The 24031-nt window shown below is 32.8% G+C and overlaps 2 protein-coding genes across 2 annotated transcripts; one reads left to right on the top strand and one right to left on the bottom strand.

The window, feature by feature from the left end:
* The first annotated feature begins 4764 nt into the window (after positions 1-4764).
* Positions 4765-9067, top strand: LOC133674917 (large ribosomal subunit protein uL13c-like). Its single transcript, XM_062096215.1, has 4 exons — positions 4765-5128; positions 5343-5528; positions 6944-7114; positions 8636-9067. The coding sequence occupies exons 1-4, from the start codon at positions 4853-4855 to the stop codon at positions 8750-8752; spliced, it is 750 nt and encodes a 249-aa protein (XP_061952199.1). The 5' UTR covers positions 4765-4852; the 3' UTR covers positions 8753-9067.
* Positions 9068-10871: 1804 nt separating this feature from the next.
* Positions 10872-20466, bottom strand: LOC133679139 (probable leucine-rich repeat receptor-like serine/threonine-protein kinase At3g14840). Its single transcript, XM_062101648.1, has 24 exons — positions 20159-20466; positions 19783-19957; positions 17155-17226; positions 16979-17047; positions 16806-16877; positions 16638-16709; positions 16447-16518; positions 16288-16359; positions 16120-16191; positions 15963-16040; positions 15794-15865; positions 15553-15624; positions 15311-15376; positions 14852-14905; positions 14705-14740; positions 14523-14566; positions 13853-14229; positions 13546-13741; positions 12958-13110; positions 12694-12812; positions 12364-12574; positions 11973-12210; positions 11581-11731; positions 10872-11495 (listed from the first exon to the last, which is right to left on the bottom strand). Exons 1-24 carry the CDS (start codon positions 20247-20249, stop codon positions 11106-11108), a joined length of 3024 nt encoding a protein of 1007 aa, XP_061957632.1. The 5' UTR covers positions 20250-20466; the 3' UTR covers positions 10872-11105.
* Positions 20467-24031: the final 3565 nt, after the last annotated feature.

Genomic DNA, 24031 nt, shown 5'->3' with positions numbered 1-24031 from the left:
TCGATCCATACAGTTGAGACTAAAGTTTCTCCATTGATGAATGTAGTTGATGATAGGCTTCTTTGTCTATTGATATGTATTAGTGAGTTCAATCATACTAACCATATAACGAGTGTTGTAAAAGTAGTTAAGAAACTTACATTCTAATTACTTCTAACTATTAATTGAGCCAGACTCGAAGTCAGTATACTAGTGGAAAACATTGCCCTTTAAGGAACAAACAAATTATTTTACAACGAGATCATCATTAATTTTGACATTGTTATAAGTCTCCACAAAGTAAGCCATATGTTTCCTTGAATTCCCTTATCGCATTGTTGAAACTTTAGTGGTTGATAATTCAAAGTCATCCTTAATAGGTTGATCTTCTAGGTGTACAACTTCATATGAGAATACAAAAGTTGAATTGAACTCTTTACGTGGTCCATGATGGCCTTTTTGATGAGATCTTTCAGTTGACTCATGGTGAAGGTGTCATTAGTAATACACTGTTTATTCCTTGTAGCTCTAATTACGAAATCCCCAACAACACCTGAGTGATATTTTTATAAAGCCATGGTATTCGAAGTTTATCCTCTCTTATTCAAACCCTCGAGTTTATTCATTAACTTTGTTATCTTATGGTCTTTTTTCTTAAGTGAAGTTGAAAGCCCCTCAACAAATGGTGTCAAATTAACCACTTAATCCTCCAAAGATGTAGTTTCAACCATCATCACTATCATTGTGCCAAAACCATTGCTCGGTGATATTAGTTGATATGGAGAAGTCTCCACATATGAATTACTAATGTAGTCACATTGAATGTTAATAAAAAGTCCACACCCCCTATTTTACGTTTATGATGGAGTTACTTGTAGTTTCAGCCTCGGAGTAGTGAGTCATCTTACCCCTTATGTATTTGGCTTTGCCATTAGCTCAAGAATTGATTGAGGTTGCATATATAACTCGTTGATGAATTTTATTTTCAATGACAAGGTTGAAGAATCTTCAACGGATCATTGGTGACTTGACTCAGCAATCTTATTGCCTTTGAAAACAACAACATTGATCATGATCTTCTTATTTTTATTAAGAGGTTGTTGAAAATTTTTTCTTGAAAGAAAAAGGTGAGAGATAAAGATCTTTTTAGTGAAGTTGCCAGGAATTTATGAACACAAATTTAAGTACTTGGAAATTAAATAAACACATATGTATAAAATGTTTGATTTTATTAAAATATATGACTAGGTATAATCTCTATTTAAAATATTCTTATAAAAAAATAAACCAATCATCTAATTCTTTCCTTAAATTTGATTTATGGTGATATGATTGATTTGTGAAATCAAGCAAAGACTTGTGCTTTGCAAAAACATGAATTTAGATGTGATACTTGGTGATTTGATGCTTTGAAGAGTACATTTGATTTGTCTTTAAAGTTTTGTTGAAGAACTCTTATTAATATTTAAGCTTAATTTAACAAAATTTTGTTTCTTGTAGACTTCAAATGTAAACTAAAGGAAGCTTGAGAGCTTTTGAGAGAGCTTCCTTACTTGAAGAACTTGTTTTGAAGAGAATTTTGTATCTCCTAGAGTTCTTTTTTTTTTTTTAAAGATGAGACCCTTTATTTATAGAGATTTATAGGGGTACTAGGTCTTTTTTCTAATGACACATGGTATTACTTTGTTGGTTGAATTTTATTTATAAGATCTTGTATTTATGACAAAATATCTTAAATATATCATCCATATGTCAATCTTCCATTAACCAAGAAATATATAAAGACCCATTTTATTTTGCATGTTATTTATTTCAATTTCATTTTAATTTTTTTATGTAAAAATAAAATAGAAATGACAATGCTAAATTTTGACAAGCATAAATTTTTTATTTCTACAACAGGATCTAGACAAAGCAGGGTAAGAAAAACATTTAGTATAGTGCAAAGAAGAGCATTATGATGAAAATACTTTCTTTTTCGTTAAAGAAGTAGACATGACAACTTCTTGATATAGTAACACAGCTTCAAGTTTTGCACATAACATATCAAAGTCTAACAAATTTGTTAATTGACACGAATCTCACTTAAAGTCATGTGATCCTCAAAACACTCTTTTCTGAATCAACCATTAAAAATTGAGTACTTGGTCCTCATAGATGAAAAGGCAAAAAAACATCCTACCATGATCATGACAAAGATTTAAGCAAGGAATACTCCTTGGCTTCTTTGGCAACAAACATCTAATTTTACAAATTCATTGCACAATATCAAATGAGCTCTTTATATCCTGGTGGATATTTTTTGTGACTCGATTATTGATGTTTGAGATAATTATTAGTTACTATCTAAAGATAAAAAAAATACATTGATGTTTTGAAAATATATAAATTCATCACTGTTTCAAATGATTTATCTTACATGCCTTATCTCTAGAATCAAATATATATTTTTATCTTTTCACAACACTAACCAAACACAATTTGAAAATCATATTTGTTTAAGAGCATTATGTTATTTGATGTATATAAACCTTTGAAGCCTTTTTTTATGTTCAAGGGATCGTGTCTCTCTGATTTACCTTAATTAATAATAACCTTCATTTTAGCTTGCTTCTTCAGCCTTAAATTACAACTTTTCAAAGTCAAGGATCTTTCATACTTCCGTTTGTTTCTCTTTCCAATCATCCAATCATTATATGCAAGCAAATCCATATAAATCTTAGCAATCTAAAGTTGAAAAACTAAGTTCAATCTTGAAAGAAGTTCAAGAATGACAAACATATGAATGCAAGGGAATGATGTAAAGAAGACATTAAGACTAAATAAGACTTTTAGGAGTCTTAAGGGTTCTTAGATTTAAGTTTGTTATTCTCTCCAATATGTTTATTGTGCATTGAAAACTGACAGAACCATGTCCTTAAATAATGATCAGGGACATGATGTTATTGAGTTCATTGAAGAAAATAGGATGTAAACGTTTGATAAGAGTAACTGATCTTTGTAGAGAAGGTGTTTCTCAGTTGAATGGTAGCGATTACAACCCTAGAGGTGGTCAGAAACACCACATTCATTCGCTTGAAGGTGCTTACTTGATAAGCCAAAATTGTCAAAAAAAAAAAAACTAAATAGTGGCCAAACAACACGTTGTCTAGGTTAAACCCTAGAAATTAGAGTTTTTAATTAGGGATTTGAAAATTTTTACTTTAGTCTATGTTTTTCTAATTGCTTTTAATTACAACCGTGATTGCTTTTAAAACTCTTAATTTTATGCAACTTCACCCTTGCCAAACTTAATCATCAACCTCAAAGTTCAGTGTCATTTTCATCTTGGTTATTGGTTTTCAATTTGTGCACTTAGACCCTTTATGACCATCAAACTTTTAATTTTCTTCAATTTAGCTCTTGATTTGGTCAATTTCAGTCTCTACAATCACATGTCTTTTTTTAGTTCGGTCTTTGATTTTGTATTTTTTCAATTAAGTCCCTAATTTGTCATCAAATTTAAGAAAAAATAAATACTTAAAAAAAACATTAAGAAAAAATAAATACTTAAGCAATAAAATCGAGCTAAAAGTGAGATAATGCCCCTCATTGTAAATAAAAGAAAAAACAAATGCATATATAAGAGAGGATAAAAATTCGATAGAAGAAAGAGTGTGAAAAAAGAGAAGCCAAAGAAGAAGTAAGCAAAACAAAAGAAGAAAAAATCAATAAACTCGAGTTAACATCAATTAAAAAAAAGATGTCATAGGTTCACGAGAGGGGAAAAAAAGGGAAATCATGAAACAATGATCATCATCATATTAAGCATCAATCATATTGGAATACAGACTCAAAACCCCAAATAAATAAAAAACTAAAATAGTGACTTAAAGACAACTAAATGAATCGACCATATAAGAAGTAATAGGAAAAATAACTTGCCTGAGCTTTGTCATTGGTGAAATAAAGTTGAGATCAATGTGGTCAACAATAAAAGGATAAAGATCTACACAGGAAAAACAAGGACCAAGCATAAGGCATGGCAAGAACAAATTGCTACAAGCTAGCAAGGCAAGGAAAAAGAAAAGCAAATAAATATGAAGAAAATCAACATCTATAATAGCAATATACATAAATTAGAAAGGAACCAAGCAAAACAAGAATCCCAACAAGTAGAATTGATACATTAAAGGAAAGATTTAGATAACGTTAGTTATAATAAAAACTAATAAGAGCTTATCGCTTATTAAAAAAAAAGAGATAGGTAAGTTTGCATAAGTTTTGTGCACCAATCTTTTACAAGAAAACATAACATACACAAGCTTGTCATTGATAAATTAAAGTTGAGATTAATTCGACACCTGAACAAAAGCCAAGACCTATACCAGCAATATATGAGCTAAGCACAAGGCAAGGAAAAAACCTATCTCGATCAGATGAAGGGTGTATTTAAGAATATAATAGTAATTATGATTCAAAATGCTTTTTGTAATTTAAACTGTATTCCTAAACACAAACGAAAGCTAATTGAAAAGCAAAGCAAATACACACTAAGAAAATATAGACAATAATGAGACGCGTGGAAGAATTAAGAGGGGCACCAAACAAAGACAATTAAGAGAGTAGAGTATGTGTATAGAAAATAGTGATTTAGTTTATTTTTGTAATGTATAATTTATAATCATCACGTAATTTATACCGGGCTCCGTAAAATGCGGGGTTGGATAATCTCTCTCTCGAAACTCAAATCCGTCTTCCATGGGCTCATCCAAGCCCAAACCACACAACTCAAATGAAAAAACGAACCCCATCTTATCCAGTCGCGTGACCAGAGGAGGACAGCAGCAAGGACTTGGCAGGGAGAGGGAGTGAGTGAGAGAGAGATACGAGAATGGCAATGCTTTGTGCCTCATCTTCTTTTACTTCAACAAAACCCTCTTGTTCTTACTCAGTAAGGAACGGCACTAGTATTTGTACTACCCCTTTTGTTGCTGGGTTCTCATTTTCACAATCAAAATTAAAACCATGTGTCAAAACATCTTTATTTCCTTTGAATAATGGCAGTCGTAGTGTTGAGGTTCGGTGCGAGAAGAAAGAGAAAAACGTAGTCACTCGCGTTCCTCTTGACCAACGCTGGTTGTTTGAAGAATCTGAACTTAATGGCCCTGTAATTTCCGCTCTTTCTTTCTCAAGTTTCTTTAATTTAATTGTTCCAACTCCTGATGCATAATTATCTTATTTCTTTTGGTTATCTGGGTTTTTTTTTTCTTTCTGATATTTGCCAGGCTTTGAGTCCCTTTGTAAGATTCTTTTGGCGGTGTGTGATATTCACTTTTGCTTTATTTCAATTTTTTGTTTTGTTGTGGTTTTATTTTGAATAGGATATTTGGAATACGACATGGTATCCTAAAGCTGCAGATCATATTAACACGGAGAAAACTTGGTATATTGTTGATGCAACTGACAAGATTCTTGGAAGACTGGCATCTACAATTGCCATTTACATTCGTGGAAAGAATTTGGCGACTTACACTCCTAGTGTGGACATGGGGGCTTTTGTGATCGTGGTATGTGGATAGAATAAGGACGCATGTTCCATGCCTTTCTTTAACCATTTGCAATGAATGTTGAATGCGTAACGTTTCACTTTATTTCATTTTATTTTCATCTGCTAAATATTTCTGAAATTGGGAGCTTTTGTTGTTTTCAAGTAGATAGAACTGTTATATATTTCTTATTGTGTCACATTACGTTGCATTTGATTAGTTTCTACTAGATGTTATCCTTAATGCTCCTGGTATGGTTTCAAACCTCAAATAGCTTTGTGTCTAATGCACCTTTTGCATCAGTCAAAAGTGAATCTGACAAATATGGATCATGATATATTATTTGTTTCACCTGCTTTTACTTGTTTCTATCTTAATTGTGTAACTTGCAAGCTCATTGCCGCATACTTGGAGTTGAATGGCTCATCAAATCTTATCAAATGCATTAAGGCTTGATTACAGTGTATTTGGAGTTGAATGGTTCATAAAATCTTATGAAATGCATTAGAAGAATGTTCCGATGAACATAGATAGATAGTTATAAAATTGTTTAAAGAATTAGCATTCCCAATTGACAAAAGCAATTAGCAAGTGTACTGCTCTATATGTATAGGTTTTGAGGTTGTTTTCCTCAAGGAAACCAATTATCTTCCAGTCAATTTAGTACCATAAGCATCAGTTGGTGGAAGTGGGTTGATACTGAAGGCTTCATGCAGCGCACGTAGGTTGCTGAGTGTTTATCCTCCTTAAGAAAAATCTTGTTACATTATGGATTATTTACTAATTTTATCATTATGGTGGCATCATATAATGTATCTCTTAACACTCCTATTGATAAGATCATCGTTCACTTAAAGTGCTTAGTACGAATTACTGATGTGGTTTGGATGAGGAAGAGAGTAGGTGTTAGTTGTTCTATGACCATGTTTTGTACCAGAATCTTAATACATATAGAGGTTTGTCTCACTTCATCAGGTATTTTCAGACATGAGAGAACTTCTTGAAAATTTGAAATTGAAATTCCGCCAACAGTTTATCCACATGTTTGTTGATTTGATCTAGAAAAAGTATGATGAAGAATTAGACTTCATAATATCTCATTGCAGGATTTCTCTGAACGATATCTGTTTTGATTTCCAAAACATTAATCTCTATATCTTTTCCTTAGTTTGTGTACCAAACATTTTTTTCTATAAATATTGTCATCTAGAGATTCACCTGATATAATTTGCTCACAACAGCTTTAATGGATAATTGGTATTGTAATTATTTCCATGCAATTATACCTGCTTGTTGAGGTTCTGATGCAAGGATTAGTGGGACATTTCTATTTCATCCCTGAATGTCAATTTCTGTACAGGGCTTCTTATAGTATCAATTACATTTAACTTTAGTGCTAAAGTTCTGAAAGTTAATGCTTTATCTGATCTCAAAAGGTAAATGCTGAGAAAGTTGCTGTATCTGGTAAGAAGAGGACCCAAAAGTTATACAGAAGGCATTCAGGAAGACCAGGTGGTATGACAGTGGAGACATTTGATCAGCTACAACAGAGGATTCCAGAAAGAATTATTGAACATGCTGTTCGTGGTATGCTTCCTAAAGGAAGGGTGAGTGCTTATGTTCCGACTCAGGATGTCTTATCCAGCTATCCTCTTAGCTGTACCGAATTCTTTTCCCATTCTCAATAAAATTGCTTATAAAATGAAGTACACATATTGGACCTTTATATATTTTAGTATTTCTGTTTTGCCTGTATTTTTACAACAAAGTTTTTCCATGAAGTCTGACTATATTTTTATTTTTGTTACTTTATTTAAAAAATTCTTGGTTTTCCTTGGTGCTTTGCTCTGCAGTATTAATTATTAAATATTCATATTTTAACATAGGAGCTGTAGTTTTTTTTCTCAGGTGCTTTGATCTTCACTCTTCAGTTGTTTTGCCTTTTTTGCTCACTCACTCTAAAAGCATCTTGTGTACATAGGTTTGCAGCAAGTTTATTTGAAATGCTTTGAATTTAAATCATTGGCCTGTCATTGGACAAGTTGGAATGATAGAAGCCTAACTCATTATTGATATCCTATTCAATTATGGTTTTGCATGTAATTGGGCTGCTAAGATCAGCATGCTAAACTAGCTCACGCTAAAAGATTGAGGGGATGCAGTCCTCGTGATGCCAGGGCTGGCATGCTCTGACACGTTGCCTTTTTGATGGGCTGCATAACCTAACATGTGAATGCATGTGCATGCACATGATCAGAAAGATCTTTGGGGATATGCCTAAAATGTGAAAATGCTGAAAGGATAGTGAGTAGCCATAGAGGTTGAGCATAAGTTGGTGATGCCCTCTTAATGATTTTGGATTGTCAAGCATAAGTGATTTTGAGCTTTTAGAAAATGTATGCAGCTGAGAAGAAAAAGTAACAAGGATGGCTTAGTGAGAATTGAAGAGTGCTTACTGTATGCTCATTGTTGACTTGGATGAAAAGGTTAAATTTCTCATGTCACTATAGAACAGATTTTGGATGAATCAATTTGTTATGCTTCCTAAAACAATCTGGCTTTCCTGAGTTCATTGGCAGGCCAGTGTTATACCTGAAAAAGCTCTTGCTTCGCCCCTGGCTAGCCGTTTTGCCTATGCTGCCATTATTTGTTTGCTTTTGTTTTGTTCGTAACTGATGTAAGTTTATATGCCATTAGATGATACTTAAGTCAGATGAGAGCTTTTATATGTTTGGGTAGTTAGTAGGACAGGGGAGTCTGGCATCAAGTAGTTCTGTGAGTGATGGCCTGATGGATTGCAGGACAGTTGATTTGGCACTAGTCTCTGTAAAATATGTGAGGATAATTACAGAGTCCAATTAGAAATCAAAAGAGAAACTCTGACAAATATTTTTTTCTCATAAACAATTAAATGCATGTGAAATTTACATGTGCTGGTATGCTTGTGATACACTGTGTTAACTTTATGATTTTTAGTTTAATAGATCTATTTCATTTCTTTTCTGAATGATTTTCCCCTTTAACATCTATTTGATGTCTTGTCCAAAATGCTTCTACTTCATGCTGACTGCATTATTGGGTATCTGCTTGTTTCCCAATTATGTGGTTTCAACGTCTGTTTCCTGCAGCTTGGCAGAGCATTATTCAACCACCTTAAGGTTTACACGGGCCCAACTCATCCACACGAGGCTCAGAAGCCGATTGACTTGCCGATAAGGGACAAGAGAATACAAATGGAGAGATAGATATGCTTCATAACCCTGGCTTTAGATATGGCTATCAATCTATCTTTGCCACAATGTTTCCCATGTTTGTGGCATCAGATTATAGCTTCGTGCATAGCCTTCCTATGAAGAAAAGCTTTTTGTTCACGTTTCTCTTGGACAATAGAGGTAATTGGAATTGGTCTTGCCTGTCTTTTGCCAAGGTTCGTCGGGGAATCAAGGAAGTTCATTTTGTAGGTTTCTGTTGTTTCAAATGTACTTTACCTGAATCTACAATGTATTTTGTGTCACGATTTATTATTTGCTTAAATGAAAGGAGTAGACTGCTTCTTATTATAGCTGGAGACTAGCTTCTTGGCCGTGCTGCTTGACAAGTTGGGTGTTTTTTTTCTAACCTAAAAAAAATATTAAAATTTTAGGAAGTAAAAACTGATGAATAATGGCTGAAACACTTTTAAAATATTTAAATAATAATATATTTGATAACATTTTAAATATTGAGATTTGTGAAACCTATGATACAGATATTGATAAAATCATGAAATTTATATCAAAATAAATTAAAAAGGTTAATTATAGTAAATCAAATATCAAAGGTAGGTTGAAAGTAAAACAAAAAAATAAATTTTAAAAAGTATAAAGAAATTTGAGACCTAAATCATTGTGTCTACTAAGTTTAATAAGTTTAGTTAATTAAATAACATAAAACAAGACAACCTTAATTTAATAATATTAAAAACACATTTTCTAAATTCATATTAGTTTTTCAAAACTGTAACTTGTGAAATTTTAGATTTGGATTTTCTTAAGAAGTTTAATTCTCAATCAATTTAATGTTGAAGAATAATATAAATAAAAAAATCAATCTAAAAATCTTGTTAAATATGAAAAATAACAATAAAAAAAATGAGAATCAAACTCAATAGATAAAAAAAAAAGATGAAATCACAAAAAAATCAAAATGGCTTCAAACTGGACGGAATCACCATGCACGTGCCATTTACAAAGAAAGAGAATGTTGAGAAAAATCAAATGACGTGGTGAAATAATAATTTTGACCATTAAAGTCAATCTCATGTGCTGCCCGAAAGTGATTGAGTGGTTGACATTAAAAAAATACCTTAGCACTCAATATTAGTTATACTTTTTTTTTTACAAGGACAAAGGCAAAATTTCAAAAATTTTAATCTACAATTAATAACGTTTTGCTATGATACTTTTTCCACACCATCTAGGTTTTTTCTTGGGTTAATATGGAACTAATTTTTGCATGGGACGGCACAAACTTTTGTAAGTGATAGCTATGGTTAATGCATCTTATGCAGAGTTTGAGTTAATATTGAGGTAAAAACATCGTGAGCTATCATAAAAATATTTGTGGGGTCCTCTATATTAGAAGAGTGAATATGACACAGACAAAAACAAAGCAAGCATAAAATAACATAAAATTATGTCATATAAAGCATTTATATAAGAAATTTTAATTTAAAATTTTATTATAGAATATTTTCTCTAATTAAAACTCAGTTTTATAGTTTTTTTAGGTTGCCATACATCAAAGCTAGTTGGTTTGGCAAGGAGGATTAAAATTCCAGGGAAGAAAGAGAGGCAGCACATGAGAAAATAGGGGAAAACACAGGGGAAGAATGCTTGAAATCCTGAACATGTAGCAAGATAGGGCAAATTAAAATCTAAAAAAATCGGTGTTATGAATGGTAAAAAAGCAAACTACATCACTGAGAAAAAACAATGCATTAGAAACCAACAACCAACTCGAGAAACAAAGATAGGATCCTAGGCAACATACATAATAGGTCAGAAATAGTTCTAAAGATTAGAAAATAACATGGAAAATTAGAAAAAAATGGAATAAATGCATTATTAGGACATCAACTTTGTACCTTTTCTCAATCAAGTACATATATTTTAATTTTTGGATATCAATTTCTTTTTAAAAATATTTATTATAATTTAAAATATTTTAATCCATTAAATATAGAATTATTTAAAAAGATACTTTTATCAAGAAAGAACCTCATTAAACAATGAGATATTGGTACAAGTACTAGATTAACATAATAAAATATCAAATGTACGAATTCGATTGATACAAAACCTAAGTTGGTGTACCAAAAATGGATTAAGGTTGAAGGACATGTCATCAAATTATTGAGTAACTTACAGAAAGTGGAAGGAAAATTCGATTGCAAGTTTTGAAAAAGTTATGACATGCCACTAACGTAATTAGCCCTCAAATAAGTTTAACAAGTATGAACAGAAATGATGATAACAAGGCAAAGAAATATGCTTAAAAACAAAAGTAATAAGATGATGATGGATGGACAGTTGATGAGGCAAATTGGAGCAAACTTCTCTAATCTCTACCCTTCAAATAGTCTGAATCCAAAGAGACTGGATAAAGATCACCAGCAGATGTAGAAGCAGCAGTCCACGGTCCATCCATTGACAGAGTACGAGTCTCGCTTATTTCCTGTTCGTTGATAACTTGAAAATGCCTCCTCATTTGTTCAATCTTCTTCTCATCCGTTGACATGCTTTTATCTGGAATGTCAATATCTTGAACAACAGCCTTTCCTTCGAGCATGCTTACTACTGAAGACATCGCAGGCCTAACTGCTGCAGAGACATTACTGCAGAGGAGAGCCACATTAATCATTGTTATCGCCTCTTCTTTGTTGTAGTCTTGGCCTAGTTTTGGATCAACGAGCTCCAGCAAAGTCCCTTTCTCCTTCAAAACCAATGCCTAGAAAACAAGATAGATATATATAATTAAGTACAATGATAATAATAAAAATAAATAAATCAAGACGGCGAGAAACTCTTTCTACCCAATCAAGAAGATAAACAGTGTCCTCCTTTGTTCGATGACTAGTATTGCTCTTCCCACTGACAATTTCCAAGGCAACGATTCCAAAACTGTACACATCTGCTTTGTCAGTCAAATAACCCCGCATTGCATATTCAGGAGCCATATACCCGCTGCAAAAATAACCAATATCAAACAGCTTAGACTGAGTTCTATTCAAAAGACTTAAATCTTATGGTGGATGACTCATTTTCAGTTTTTTTATATATTGGACGTGGGATGAGTTTTGGTTGCTGACCAAATCTGTTTGAAGCTGTAGGATGGACTCTTTTTTTTTTTTTTTTCATTGTATTCAACTTAAAATATAAGAACTAAAAAGTATTAACAAGATACAACAGTAGAGAGCAGACTCACAGGGTTCCGGCAACTCGGGTGCTTATGTGGGTGTTTTCCTCTTCATCAAGTTTGGCTAGCCCAAAGTCAGATATCTTTGGGTCTAGATTCTTATCAAGCAACACATTGGTGGCCTTGATGTCTCTATGCACGATCTTCAATCTTGATTCTTCATGAAGATAAGCTAAACCTCTTGCTATACCAACACAAATCTTGTGCCTTGTTGCCCAATCCAAATTCAGCTGGTATTCTTCAGGACCTTTGAGACAAGATCAACAGTGATGCTAAGTATAAGGTGAGTATTTTGTCTCGTTCCATACAAGCATGCATACCTTTACATGTATGGAAACATCTAAGAGCCAAGAGCTTGAAATCAATTAAATTATGTTTAAATTATGTTCTTTGAATTTACCAAACAAAGCACGAGCAAGGCTGTTATTTTCCATGTACTCGTACACCAACAATAATTGATTGCCTTCAATGCAACATCCGTGAAGCTTTACAAGATGAGGGTGTTGCAGAGCAGAAATCATGCCAATCTCATTCACAAACTCACGGTTTCCTTGTTTTGATTTGGAGGAAAGCTGCTTTACAGCAATTATGGTTCCATCTGACAGAACACCCTGCATCAAGGAAATAATGTAAAAAACTTTCGCAAGACAAGTATTGCATCAAGCTAAGAATCTTAAAAATGTTACAAAGGCCATGCATTAAGAAACCAAGTAAAGTTCATGTTGAATACCTTGTAAACAGGACCAAAACCACCCTCTCCAATTTTATTAGCAGGATCGAAGTTGTTTGTAGCAGCTTTAATTTGCCTCAATGTAAATGAACCTGTTTTTAATTCTAGGCCCTTCAAATCTGTTGGAGAAGCGAATTTGTTTCAGAAAAGAATCCGTTTCTTGGAATTAATTTCACTATATATATATATATTTGGTTCTAAAAAGTTGATATGGAGAAATCGTATGCAGAAATAGGAAAATAAAGATAAATCTTTAGAAAATACCATGACGCATACTGATCTTCTGTCCTAAACAACCTTTCCACCAGAGAATTCCTAGAATCAGGAAGATGACAACTACAACTGCAGCCACAATGCCAATCACAGTGCCAGCAGATATACCATTACTACTGCTATTTTCTGAAGGAGGTACAAAATCTGCAGGAAGCAAAGAGTTTATAACAGAAAGACAAATAACATCACATTGTAAGTCAAATTGGGTGGACAATACATTTTTCGTATGTAAGTGCAGAAATTGTACCATCCAGACTAACTTCAAATAGCGGTAAAAGGAAACATTATTAGTTTTTATTGTTTCCGTCTTTTCAGAGATAAAGCAATTTATTTTTGTATTAGATCAGTAAGCAAAGGTATAGTACGAAAGCTTTCCATTTGGTCTCATGAAAATTGCTAAATGCATCTCCCAAATCTCAATAATAAATAAGAACGGGAAATTTGTACGATCACCCCCAGATTTATTGGTCATTTGGATGGAGAGGGTACACAAATTGGACAAGACCAAGCTACATTGATGGTTTTGTACTGTACGAACAGAATCCTGATGATTAAGTTCATAAAATCTCCTCAACTTACCAGGTGTCACAGAAATAGCCGATATGAGAGGTCCATAGACTCCTCTAACAGGCAGCCCAGTTGTCCCTTTTCCAGCCCAATAAAAGCGTATCTCCAATGCATTTCCAGTTACAATGGCAGTAAAATTTTTGATAATTGCCTTACCAACACCGCCTGCTTCTTCCTGGATACTGAAATCCTTTTGTACAAGCTTTTCCTACATTTTTGTTGTCAGATTGCTATTAATAAAACAGAAAGAAAAATGAAATTTTGTATTTTCATTCAAACCCTTAATACTGAATGACAGAATAAAACTTTGATCAGTCACCTGGATATAGATATCAAAAAATCTCCTGCCAAGGCTGCTGTGTGTCTTGTCATCAGTAAACATTATCTCTGCGAAGTGAAGGGTAACTGTGTAGCTCCCACTTCCCATACAGAAACCATAATAAGTCAGAGAGATTGGAGAAAGGCGTGCATCCATGTAAAGTGATGAAGTATTTGCGGAGAGTTTGGTTGCATTCGTCCATGTGTAGGAATCTGAGGAACGGGCATCGTCCATGAAGTGACCAGTGGTACTAACTCCCCAGTTAGTTCTACTCTGGTAGAATCTTGATGGTCCGGCTGGATCCGTATCATCTTCGTATATGTTCCCATCAATAGTTGCTTCTTTTCCTCCACAATTTATGTGGAGGGAATAGAATTCTGTTGCCAAAGCAACAACATGTCAATCAGCATGGAATACTAACATGCACAAATCGAACTACCATTGCAAAGAACAACTTCTGTATGTTGAAAATATTATTGCTACCTTGTAGAAGCTTAATTTTGTTAAGCTTCTTATGCAATTCTATTCCTTCGTAATGACAAAAACCATGACATCATGGTAGATGGTATACTTGATCTTTAACTTCCATAACAAGACTGCTGATTTATAGATATTTGGTACGCAAAAGGAGCAAATAATTTTCTAGAACACAATCATAAGCCTGACTTACGTTTTGGACAATGAAAGCTTCTTAAGCATGGAACAGTACTTCCGCTGAGATACAAAAAGAAAAAAAAATAAAAAACAGTAACATATCTGATTAAAATTTAGAATAGGAAAGGCCTAGACCAAATTATCAAACATCTCTCTAGAAATAGATAAGATTGAGTTTTCAGGAGTCTAAACACTTACGAGACGTTGCCCATTGAAGCGCTACCAAATAAGTTGCTGTAGGAAATCAGAGAAGTGAAAAAAATTAGCTCTTACGCAAATTGCAAGTGAATGCAGGGGAATGAGGGATAGAAAAGAAATGGAGAGCATAAAACTTCACTTTCTTACACTTTGCGCTGTAGACATGAGCTTTCATTTCTGAAATTGTTGTAGGAAAGATCACTGCCAGAAGAAAGGTAGATGTTTAGTTCAAAATGTAAATCAATCAACAATTTGTTGATCGCATATTTGGTTAAGTGTGCCTAATTACTCTTAGTGGCTATGAACCCTTCTACTGTTCTCATTACCCCTTAATGCATGGAGATTTTAGTTTTAGGCATCAAATCTAGAAAAAGTAGCTAGATGACTTGGTTTTCCAAATGCAATAATTCATCAGTGAGCTGCAATCGAAACCCCAAACCAAGTTTATTATCTTCTGAACACAATCTAGGGATGGTATGGAATTGTGTTCCTCAAATGGCTGCGGTATCAAGAGAACAATAGGTAAATTATGTAGCATATTTGTAAAACTAAATAAATAACTTTTAGACGTATCAGAAATAATCTAGACAGGAAAAGAAACCTTACACAGATTCTCCATCCTTGAATATCCAGTCCGGTACGGTTCCATTTAGCTGATTCCCCGTTAAATATCTAGAAAGAAGTAGTGAATCAATGAAAGTGGATTTCAAGCAAAGGTAACAAAACCGTATAGAACAAGTGTTCCTGTAGCTTATAGAACAGTTGCAAGACTTGGTTTGAAATATGAGAACTGCTCGGGATCTTCAAGCTGAATGTAAGAAGGAACAAATATAAAGCCATTTGCTTACATGTAATCAGCTTTTCTTAGACCACTAAAGCTGCTTGGAATTTCTCCGATAAGTTTGTTAAAGCTGAGGTCTCTGCAAAGAAACCATAAAGAGAGCTCAGCATACTACTAGAAAATGAAGAAAAATGGTCATATAACTAAGAGAACATCAGTGTATCACTGCCAAGCACGCAAATACAAGACAGGGTAAATGCTAACAAAGTCCAAAACGGTATATAAAGAAGCTGATAGAAGGAACTGACAAGGTTGTCAATTTAGGCAATTCACCAACAAAGTCAGGTAGTCGTCCAATAATATTGCAACTCCTCAGTATCCTGCAACATAAACATTAATTTTCAGAATCACATAAAGAAGAAACAACAACGCAAAACAATAATCACATGATGATTGATAAGAAAGCATCTAGCTCACAGTGTTTTTAGGTTTTTCATATTAGTTAATGGTGGGAATGCGGCTTCAGTTCCATTTCCCTGCAGATCACTTATTCTCCTGCATATATGCACGGTTAAGGATAAGAGCTTTTATTATTGTTCTTATGTAAGTTATCAAACAACAGAGCTTTACTCACAGATCAGCCATCTTTTCTAGAAGAGCAATGCCTGGTGGAATCGGCCCGCTTAGACCACTGCCTTGTATCACTCTATCATGCAGTTAAATATTGGTTCAAATAAATAATCTGATAGGCCACACAAACTGTAAAATAATTCATACAATTACGAACCACAGAAAATCTTACAGTTTCTCCAGGTTGGTCCATTTCTGAATAAGATTCGGTATCTGACCTGTGAAGTTGTTATCACCAATTCGGCTGCAAAAAACAATAAAATCTTGCAGTTTGATTCAAAACTGAACATTTAACTTGTGTCATAATTATAATAATACTTCAAAAACTTACATATCCTTCAGTGTAGTAAGCTTTTCAAATGTTGCTGGCAACTGTCCAGTAAAGTTGTTAGAGGATAGATGCCTATAACATCAGAGCAAAAACAATTATAACTAAATAAAGTTTCATTGGTTTTTCAAGCAAAGCTCTAACAAGTAACTTAAAAATTGCATAGCACACAAACTTGTAGCGAAAGGACTTACATTTTTTCTAAGCGAGTTAAATTTCCAAGCTCTGGTGGCAGAACTCCTGAAAGCTGATTAAACTCGACAGTGCTGCATGATTGTTTCACTCAAAACATCACACCCATAAAAAAACTATTACTTAGTAAATAGATTGAAGGAGAAAAGGATCGATCTTGTTTGTCTTACAAGTTTGCAAGAGTGCTGATGTTTCCAATTTCTTTTGGGATTGGGCCGGTTAATCGATTTCCTATAATAGAACTGCATATGACATGTATAAACTCATTTTTTCAGTTAATTTCCTGTACAACTAATCATTGTTCAAGAACTCATGCATGTATATGACAGAAAAAGCATCTTACATGGTAGCCAGTGGCGTGGCTCCCCATTCTGCAGGGATGGTACCGTTGAGGTAGTTACGTGACAAGTCACTGTAAAGGTTGCAGCCATGACTTTTAATGATATTAATATTCCATATCATATGTTTAACAATGATTTTGGGCTAAATTTGGTAAAGAACTTAAGAGGCAATGCTTACATTTCTTGGAGGTAAGGGAACCTGCCCAAATCTCGTGGAAGACTGCCTTCAAGATTCTGGGTCTTCAGAACTCTGTGCTTCAACAATATTTAAGGATCTTAACCTTTATTTAAACAATATTTTATTTTTTTTTAAAATTGAAACTGCAACATTAATGATTGGTTTATAATTTCTCAATAATTTATATACATATTTACACACACAAACACATGCATGATGATTGTTGTTATATCCATTATCGAATTTGATTTTTTTCCTCTAATCATTAATTCATGACCTAAATCGACTCAACTAAACTAGTAGTTTTTTATCATTAATTGTTTGATTGTATTTATTGAATCACTTTTAAAACTATATGGAGAAATCAATCTAAAATAATTAAAATACATTGATGATAAAGCAATTTAAAAATTAAAAAAATTGAAATAAACAATTGTGAGGGTAATGTCGTGAAATGATGGAAAACATGGAGATGAGGTGGTTTTGATGGTGAAAAAACAAATGATAGTAGAAAAAAAATAGTGATGGTGGTAGAAATAGTTAGGTTATATTATAAATGAATTATTATTGATAAAATATTATATGAATTTTTTTGAGCTGAAAATATTTTTTAGTAAATAAATCAAATTTAAAAGGATTATAAGATATTTTTCATTGATGATTTTTTGTGTAAAATAAATAATGGGATATTAACACAGAAAAATATTTTTGGGAAATAAAAATAGAAGAATTTTAAAAAATATTTTTCTATAAAATATTTTATGGGGAGCCAAAAGAGAGTGAATTTTTTTTATAAAAAACCAAAATAATTAATCGTGTATATATATATATATATATATATATATATATATAAAAGACTAAATTGAAAGAAGCTGGAACCCTAAAACACCATCATAATTTTTTTCTCCCTTGATAACTTGAAACGACATCACAAAGTTGAAAAGCACAAGAGCCTTGTTACTTTTTAATAAACAGAACGTGTTTTTTTTTTTTGGGTTTAAAAAGCGTTTAAATTTTTTTAATTAATATTAATTTGATGTTTTTATATTATTTTAAAATGTTATATTAAAAATAATTTTTTAAAAATTAATAAATATATAATTTTAACATATTTTTAAAATAAAAAAAATATTATTAAAAATAATTATTTCTATAATCCCAAATTAACTCCTCAAATCCATTACAACATAGTATTTGAAAAGGTGCTGAGTTTTTTTATAATAATAATAATAAAACAATAAAAAAAATAAAGTGTTTAGTCTTACTTGATCAATACAATGTGTGGTCGAAACATAAACACAAGATCATGTCAACATTTCTACTGCTTGGATCCAGGACAGCGGTGTCGTAATGGTGTTTTTAAAAATTTTAAAAAAGTATTTTTTATTTAAAAATATTTTTTTATTTTAGAATTGTTTTGAAATTTTAATATTAAAAATAAATTTTAAAAATAAAAAAATATTATTTTAATATATGTATTTTTTTAAAATATTGCCATCATATAACATATAATATTTAATATTGCCATCGTAAGTGTTGGTTGTCATTTACAAGTCAAAGTCAACACCAGGAAACTAAAATTAATTACTACACAACTTGGCCACTGGGCCGACATATACAGCCCTCTTCCTTGTCTGTGTCTCATTTTTCTTAATTAACAATCTGATTTTGCACAGCCTTCGTTTCACATGCCCACGTTGTCTTGTCAAGGTAGACCCTGCTTATAGCATGTTTGACTTGTGAGGTAGTGGTTAGTGGGTTCCTTGTTACTTTTTAAATTATTTTTTTAATTAAAGATATATAAAAATAATATTTTTTATATTTTTAAAAATTATTTCCAACATTAATATATTAAAACAATCTTGCAGTACAGAAAATTATAAAATCATAAAACCTAGTTTCAACAGCAAAAACAAAGGGCCACTGAACGAACGGCTACTAAAAGTACACTTCTCCACGCTGTTTGATTAATAAAGTTGATTTAGCATTTAGTTTTCTTATTCTAAAAAGAAATTTAAGTTTTGTCGTTATTGGAAGGGATTTTTGTGTCGTAACCAATATTCAACTCTTGACATTTATCATATCTTGATTCTTGGGATCTTAATATCTTTCTTGTTAGTCTTGTTCCGGGAAATGCAGAAGAACAGCTTTTAAAGATTAGAGTATAATATTTATATGGTTGAGCAAGCTCATATTGAATATTAAAAATACCCTCTCTTTTTCCTTATCTGAACTACAATGGAGCTCATATATATATATATATATATATATATATATATATATATATCGAGGTTTGTAATAAGTTCAATATTTTCAAATATTTACCTCCCACATAACTTGCAGATGCACAATTTTCGTGAGTAATTTGTCTTTTTAAGGCAGATTTTGGAATCAAATATGCAGAGTCTCAAAGAAATCTCTAAAGTTTCTATCAATATATAGTAAATATAAAATTATTGGTATATCGTAGTGATGCACTATTACCATGTAGTTAAGAGGATGAAGATAATCTACTGAGGTAGAGTTTGGCTTGGGATAATTAATCAAGGGCCATCCGCACCTTCTAACAAAAGACTTTGAGAGAGAGAGAGAGAGAGAGAGAGAGAGAGAGAGAGAGAGATTTCTTACATGCTAATGACATGGCAGATGGTGCCATTTGAGAAGGTGCAGTCGCAGGATACGGCGTTTTCATTCCCTTTCACCGGATTTGGATCAACCCAACCCCATTGACCACCACAAGGATCAGCACTGAAATTCCAATTTGTCTTGCCTATTGTCTTTGCTACGTCACGCAGAGCTTCAACTGTAAGAATATATATATATATATATATATATATATATATATATATATATATATATATTACAAGGTTTATTATTTTCCAGAATAATGATATATAATTAAATTATTGAAGAGCTTCATCTCCATAGCTATGATTGAAACAACCGAGATAATATAAAACAAGAAAACTCCAAAATCACTAATTCAATCTTGCCTTGAACATACCTTCATCGTCGGGTAAACGAGTAGCCCCAGAAGCAAATGTTGCGAGACAAAAGGCAACGAGTGAAGCAAAAAGAAGCCTCGAGAAGGACATGATAATTGTTAAGGAGCTGGACGTATTAACCTCGTCACATTCGAGAGAAAATATACAGTGGACAGAATTGTCAGATATGACTGATTTTGATACAGATATGGGTATAATTTGCAGTAGGAAATGATGTTGGGAGTTGGAATCTTGTGTGAAAGAAAGGGAGGAAGGAGTACGGAAACAAAGAAAGAGAGAGGCTTGCTTTAAGCAAGAAGTGACAGAAACCAAGTCAACTATCCATCCTTCATGCTATTTTTTTTTATTTTATAAAGTAAATTTGAGTTCTAATAATTTAAATTTATATCATTATTATATATAATAGGAGAATTACTTTCATTGCGTAACCCAAACTTCACTGGTTGCCATTAAAAAAAAAACAATTATAACTTTTAAAAGTATAGTTTAATTGGTCAAGTTTTAAATTTATCCTTTAAAGATCATCAGTTTAAGTCTTATAAACCTCAGAGTCACTGGAGGCTTACATGATCATTAATTTTAGAGCTCGTTGAATTAGTCGAGGTGCACGCAAGTTGACTTGGACACTCACGTTAATCAAAAAAGAAAAAAAATGCACAAAATAATTGAATTATGAATATATTAACGACTTTACATAATTACACTACAAGATTTCATAGTTTTACCAACGGAATTATTCCGTCGGAGTGTGATTAGAAGTTCTTCGGTGATTTTTTTACCGACGTCATCACCGACGGATTACGTTCGTCGGCTTTCCTTTCGTTGGTGATTCCCCCTTCCATCGCTATATCGGTCGGAAAAACAAAAAAACCATTTGCCGATGGGTTTACAGACGGAATTTGCGCGGTAAAAAAAAAGATTTCCGCTTGAAATATACCGACGGAGTTGTAGTCCGTCGGTGATATTGTGATTTACCGACGGAAACTAACCGTCGGTAAATTTGTCGGTGAGTGTACCGACCGAATATATCCGTCTATAAATTCATCGGTACTAGTGGCAGCTACTGTTAAATGCCAACAGATTAATTCCGTCGGTAAGTCTGTCGGTGAGTGTTTAAAATACTGACTGAATTAATCCGTCGGTAAAATCCTTGGTAATAGTTTTTTTCTGAATTTGTTTTTAAAAATTTATTTAGGATATATAATATAAAACTATATAAATTAATTGTAATACAAACCAATTATGCAAATAAAATTTATATTAAACATAAAAAAAACAAAGTTAAATAATATTCATTACAAACTGAATATGTTTCAAAAAAATATTAAATGAAATTTTAAAGGTAAATAATATTTATTACAAATTAATATAAAGGTGGAGCTGGAGGAGGAGAAGGAGATCCTGGAGGAGGCTGGTGGTTATACGGCCAAAAAAGATTAGGCGCACATGTTCCACTATTTGCCATGTTCATAATCATTTCGCGAAGCTGTTCATAAGCCGCTTTTTGTTGTTCATAAGCCGCTTTTTGTTGTTCATACTCTGTTTTTTGTTGTGCTTGAGACGCTTTGATTTGCTCAGACTCGACTCTTTTTTCCGCTCTTTGTTGTGCATGAGACGCTTTGAGTTGTGCGTACTCTGCTGATAGGTTATCGTATTTCTCGGTGAGCTGAGTCGTGTGTTGCTGCAAGGCCACGAACTCCTTAGATTGGGAGCTCGATATTGATTGGGAGCTCCCAACGGTTGAAACACTACGGGTCGACCGCAAGTTGTCGGCCGTAGTGTTGGAGAGCCCGTAAACCCGATTTTTATCGGGTCTACCTGACGAGCCAACCTCCATCCACAAATCCGGATCGAATTCCAGATGGGTCAAAATATCGTCCCTGCATCTCTCCCTCAACTGATTATTATAGGTCTCCTGAAAATAATAATAAAAATAATCATCATATTCAATACAATAAACATAATAACTTACATAATAACTTACAAAATAAAATGGTTGAACAAACATACCACGAAATGTTGAGCACGGCTATCAACGAACTGTTGCGCCCCCTTCTGGCAGTCTTGACTCCGCACGTGCGTCTCTACAAACAGCTCCATCAGGCTCGGCTCACGTCCAAGAGAAGCAACCTATAATGAAAAAAGATATATTAACAAAAACTGAATTTATCGATATATTTTATTTAAATTAATCTTACCATCCATTTCGCATGTGCAACAAACAGAACGGAGCCACCAGTGTGTGTTGTCACCACGCCATGAGTTGGCCGATTTCGGTTGCTAGCACCGGATTTTGAGCATCATGTGAACCACTCAGACGTCACATGCTCAAGATAGTGCGGCCATATATCTTTCGGGATGTATATCGGTTTGAAATCCCTCCAAACCGCAACATCGTTTCAGCCTTGGAAACCCTTATCCCTCACGGTTTTTTTTTGCCTTTTTTTGTGCTTCATACCAAAAATCATGCAACCTACTTCACGCAACCAAAAATTACATTTCAAAACATAAATTTTTGTCTAAAAAAAATCTTGTATTGTTTTTTATCTTACCTAGGTGCCGCGTGATTTTCCCACACCCTCCTCACAACAGTGTTATGTTCACTGTCCCAACAGAATTTGTGCTGTGTATAAATAAACAAGTTTAAATAAAAATAATAATTTATTTACAATTATATTAATAAGCTGAAAATTATAAATTAATACCAACCTCAAACCTGTTAAACCATGCATTGATTTGAGGCATGCATTGATTTGAGGCATCCATTTAGGATGCTTGGATATCTGACTCCATTGAAACAATGGAATCTCCATCGATGATTTAAACGCCGATGATATTACTCAGGCGGTTTCAATGTTTGTGAACCTAAAAATAAATGAAATAAATTCAATAGTGATTACTTCATAAATTATGTTGTAATTTTTTTTAAAAAAAACTAAAACCTTAACAAACTTACATTGAAAGGTCGTCCTTCCACTGTGCCTTATACTTACAGGTAAATTGATTCCGCTGCGAAGGCACGCCACCTCTGCACTGTGAAGTACCGCTAGAAGAGGCAGCTTCGGTTGACGGCGCAGGTAGTGTAGGTGCCTCTTCTTGAGAGGCACCTAAGGAAATATCATCGTCGCTGCTAGACAAACTAGCTGCGACCGTACTTGAGCGACCAACTCTGATTTTCGTTCTACGCATTTACACACTTTTATACAAATAATTATATAGTTAAATTCAAATGTAAAAAAAAAATCGACAGCACCTCCCCTATACCGAATACTACCCAAATCCACAAACATGCACATGTTAACAATAACCACAACCAATTTACCTAATCTATACTAGTTATTCCAACATATCAATTACTAATCCTAAGGTAAATTAAACATTAAGAATTACAATTCAACAAATTATTCAATAATTATGCCAATACAACAAAACAAAAAATTAAAAAAAAACTCTAGAATAACAATCAAAATAAATGGAAAAAATTAAACACAAAGCATGCAATAATAGAGTAAAATTAATAATTATTCCAACATATTCAATTACTAATCCTAAGGTAAATTCAACATTAAGAATTACAATTCAACAAATTATTCAATAATTATGCCAATACAACAAAACAAAAAATTAAAAAAAAACTCTAGAATAACAATCAAAATAAATGGAAAAAATTAAACACAAAGCATGCAATAATAGAGTAAAATTAATAATTATTCCAACATATTCAATTACTAATTCTATGGTAAATTCAACATTAACAATAAATATTCAACAAATTAACTATTAATAATTATGCCAACACAACAATAAAAAATATTCAATAAATTAAAAAAAAAACTATAGACTTTAGCAATGAATTCTGTAAAAAGAACTAT

The sequence above is a fragment of the Populus nigra genome, chromosome 1 (genome assembly GCF_951802175.1).
Source record: "Populus nigra chromosome 1, ddPopNigr1.1, whole genome shotgun sequence".
NCBI classification, from domain to species: Eukaryota; Viridiplantae; Streptophyta; class Magnoliopsida; order Malpighiales; family Salicaceae; genus Populus; species Populus nigra.
Note: the sequence above shows the minus strand (reverse complement) of the source record. Positions and strands in the feature narration are given on the sequence as shown.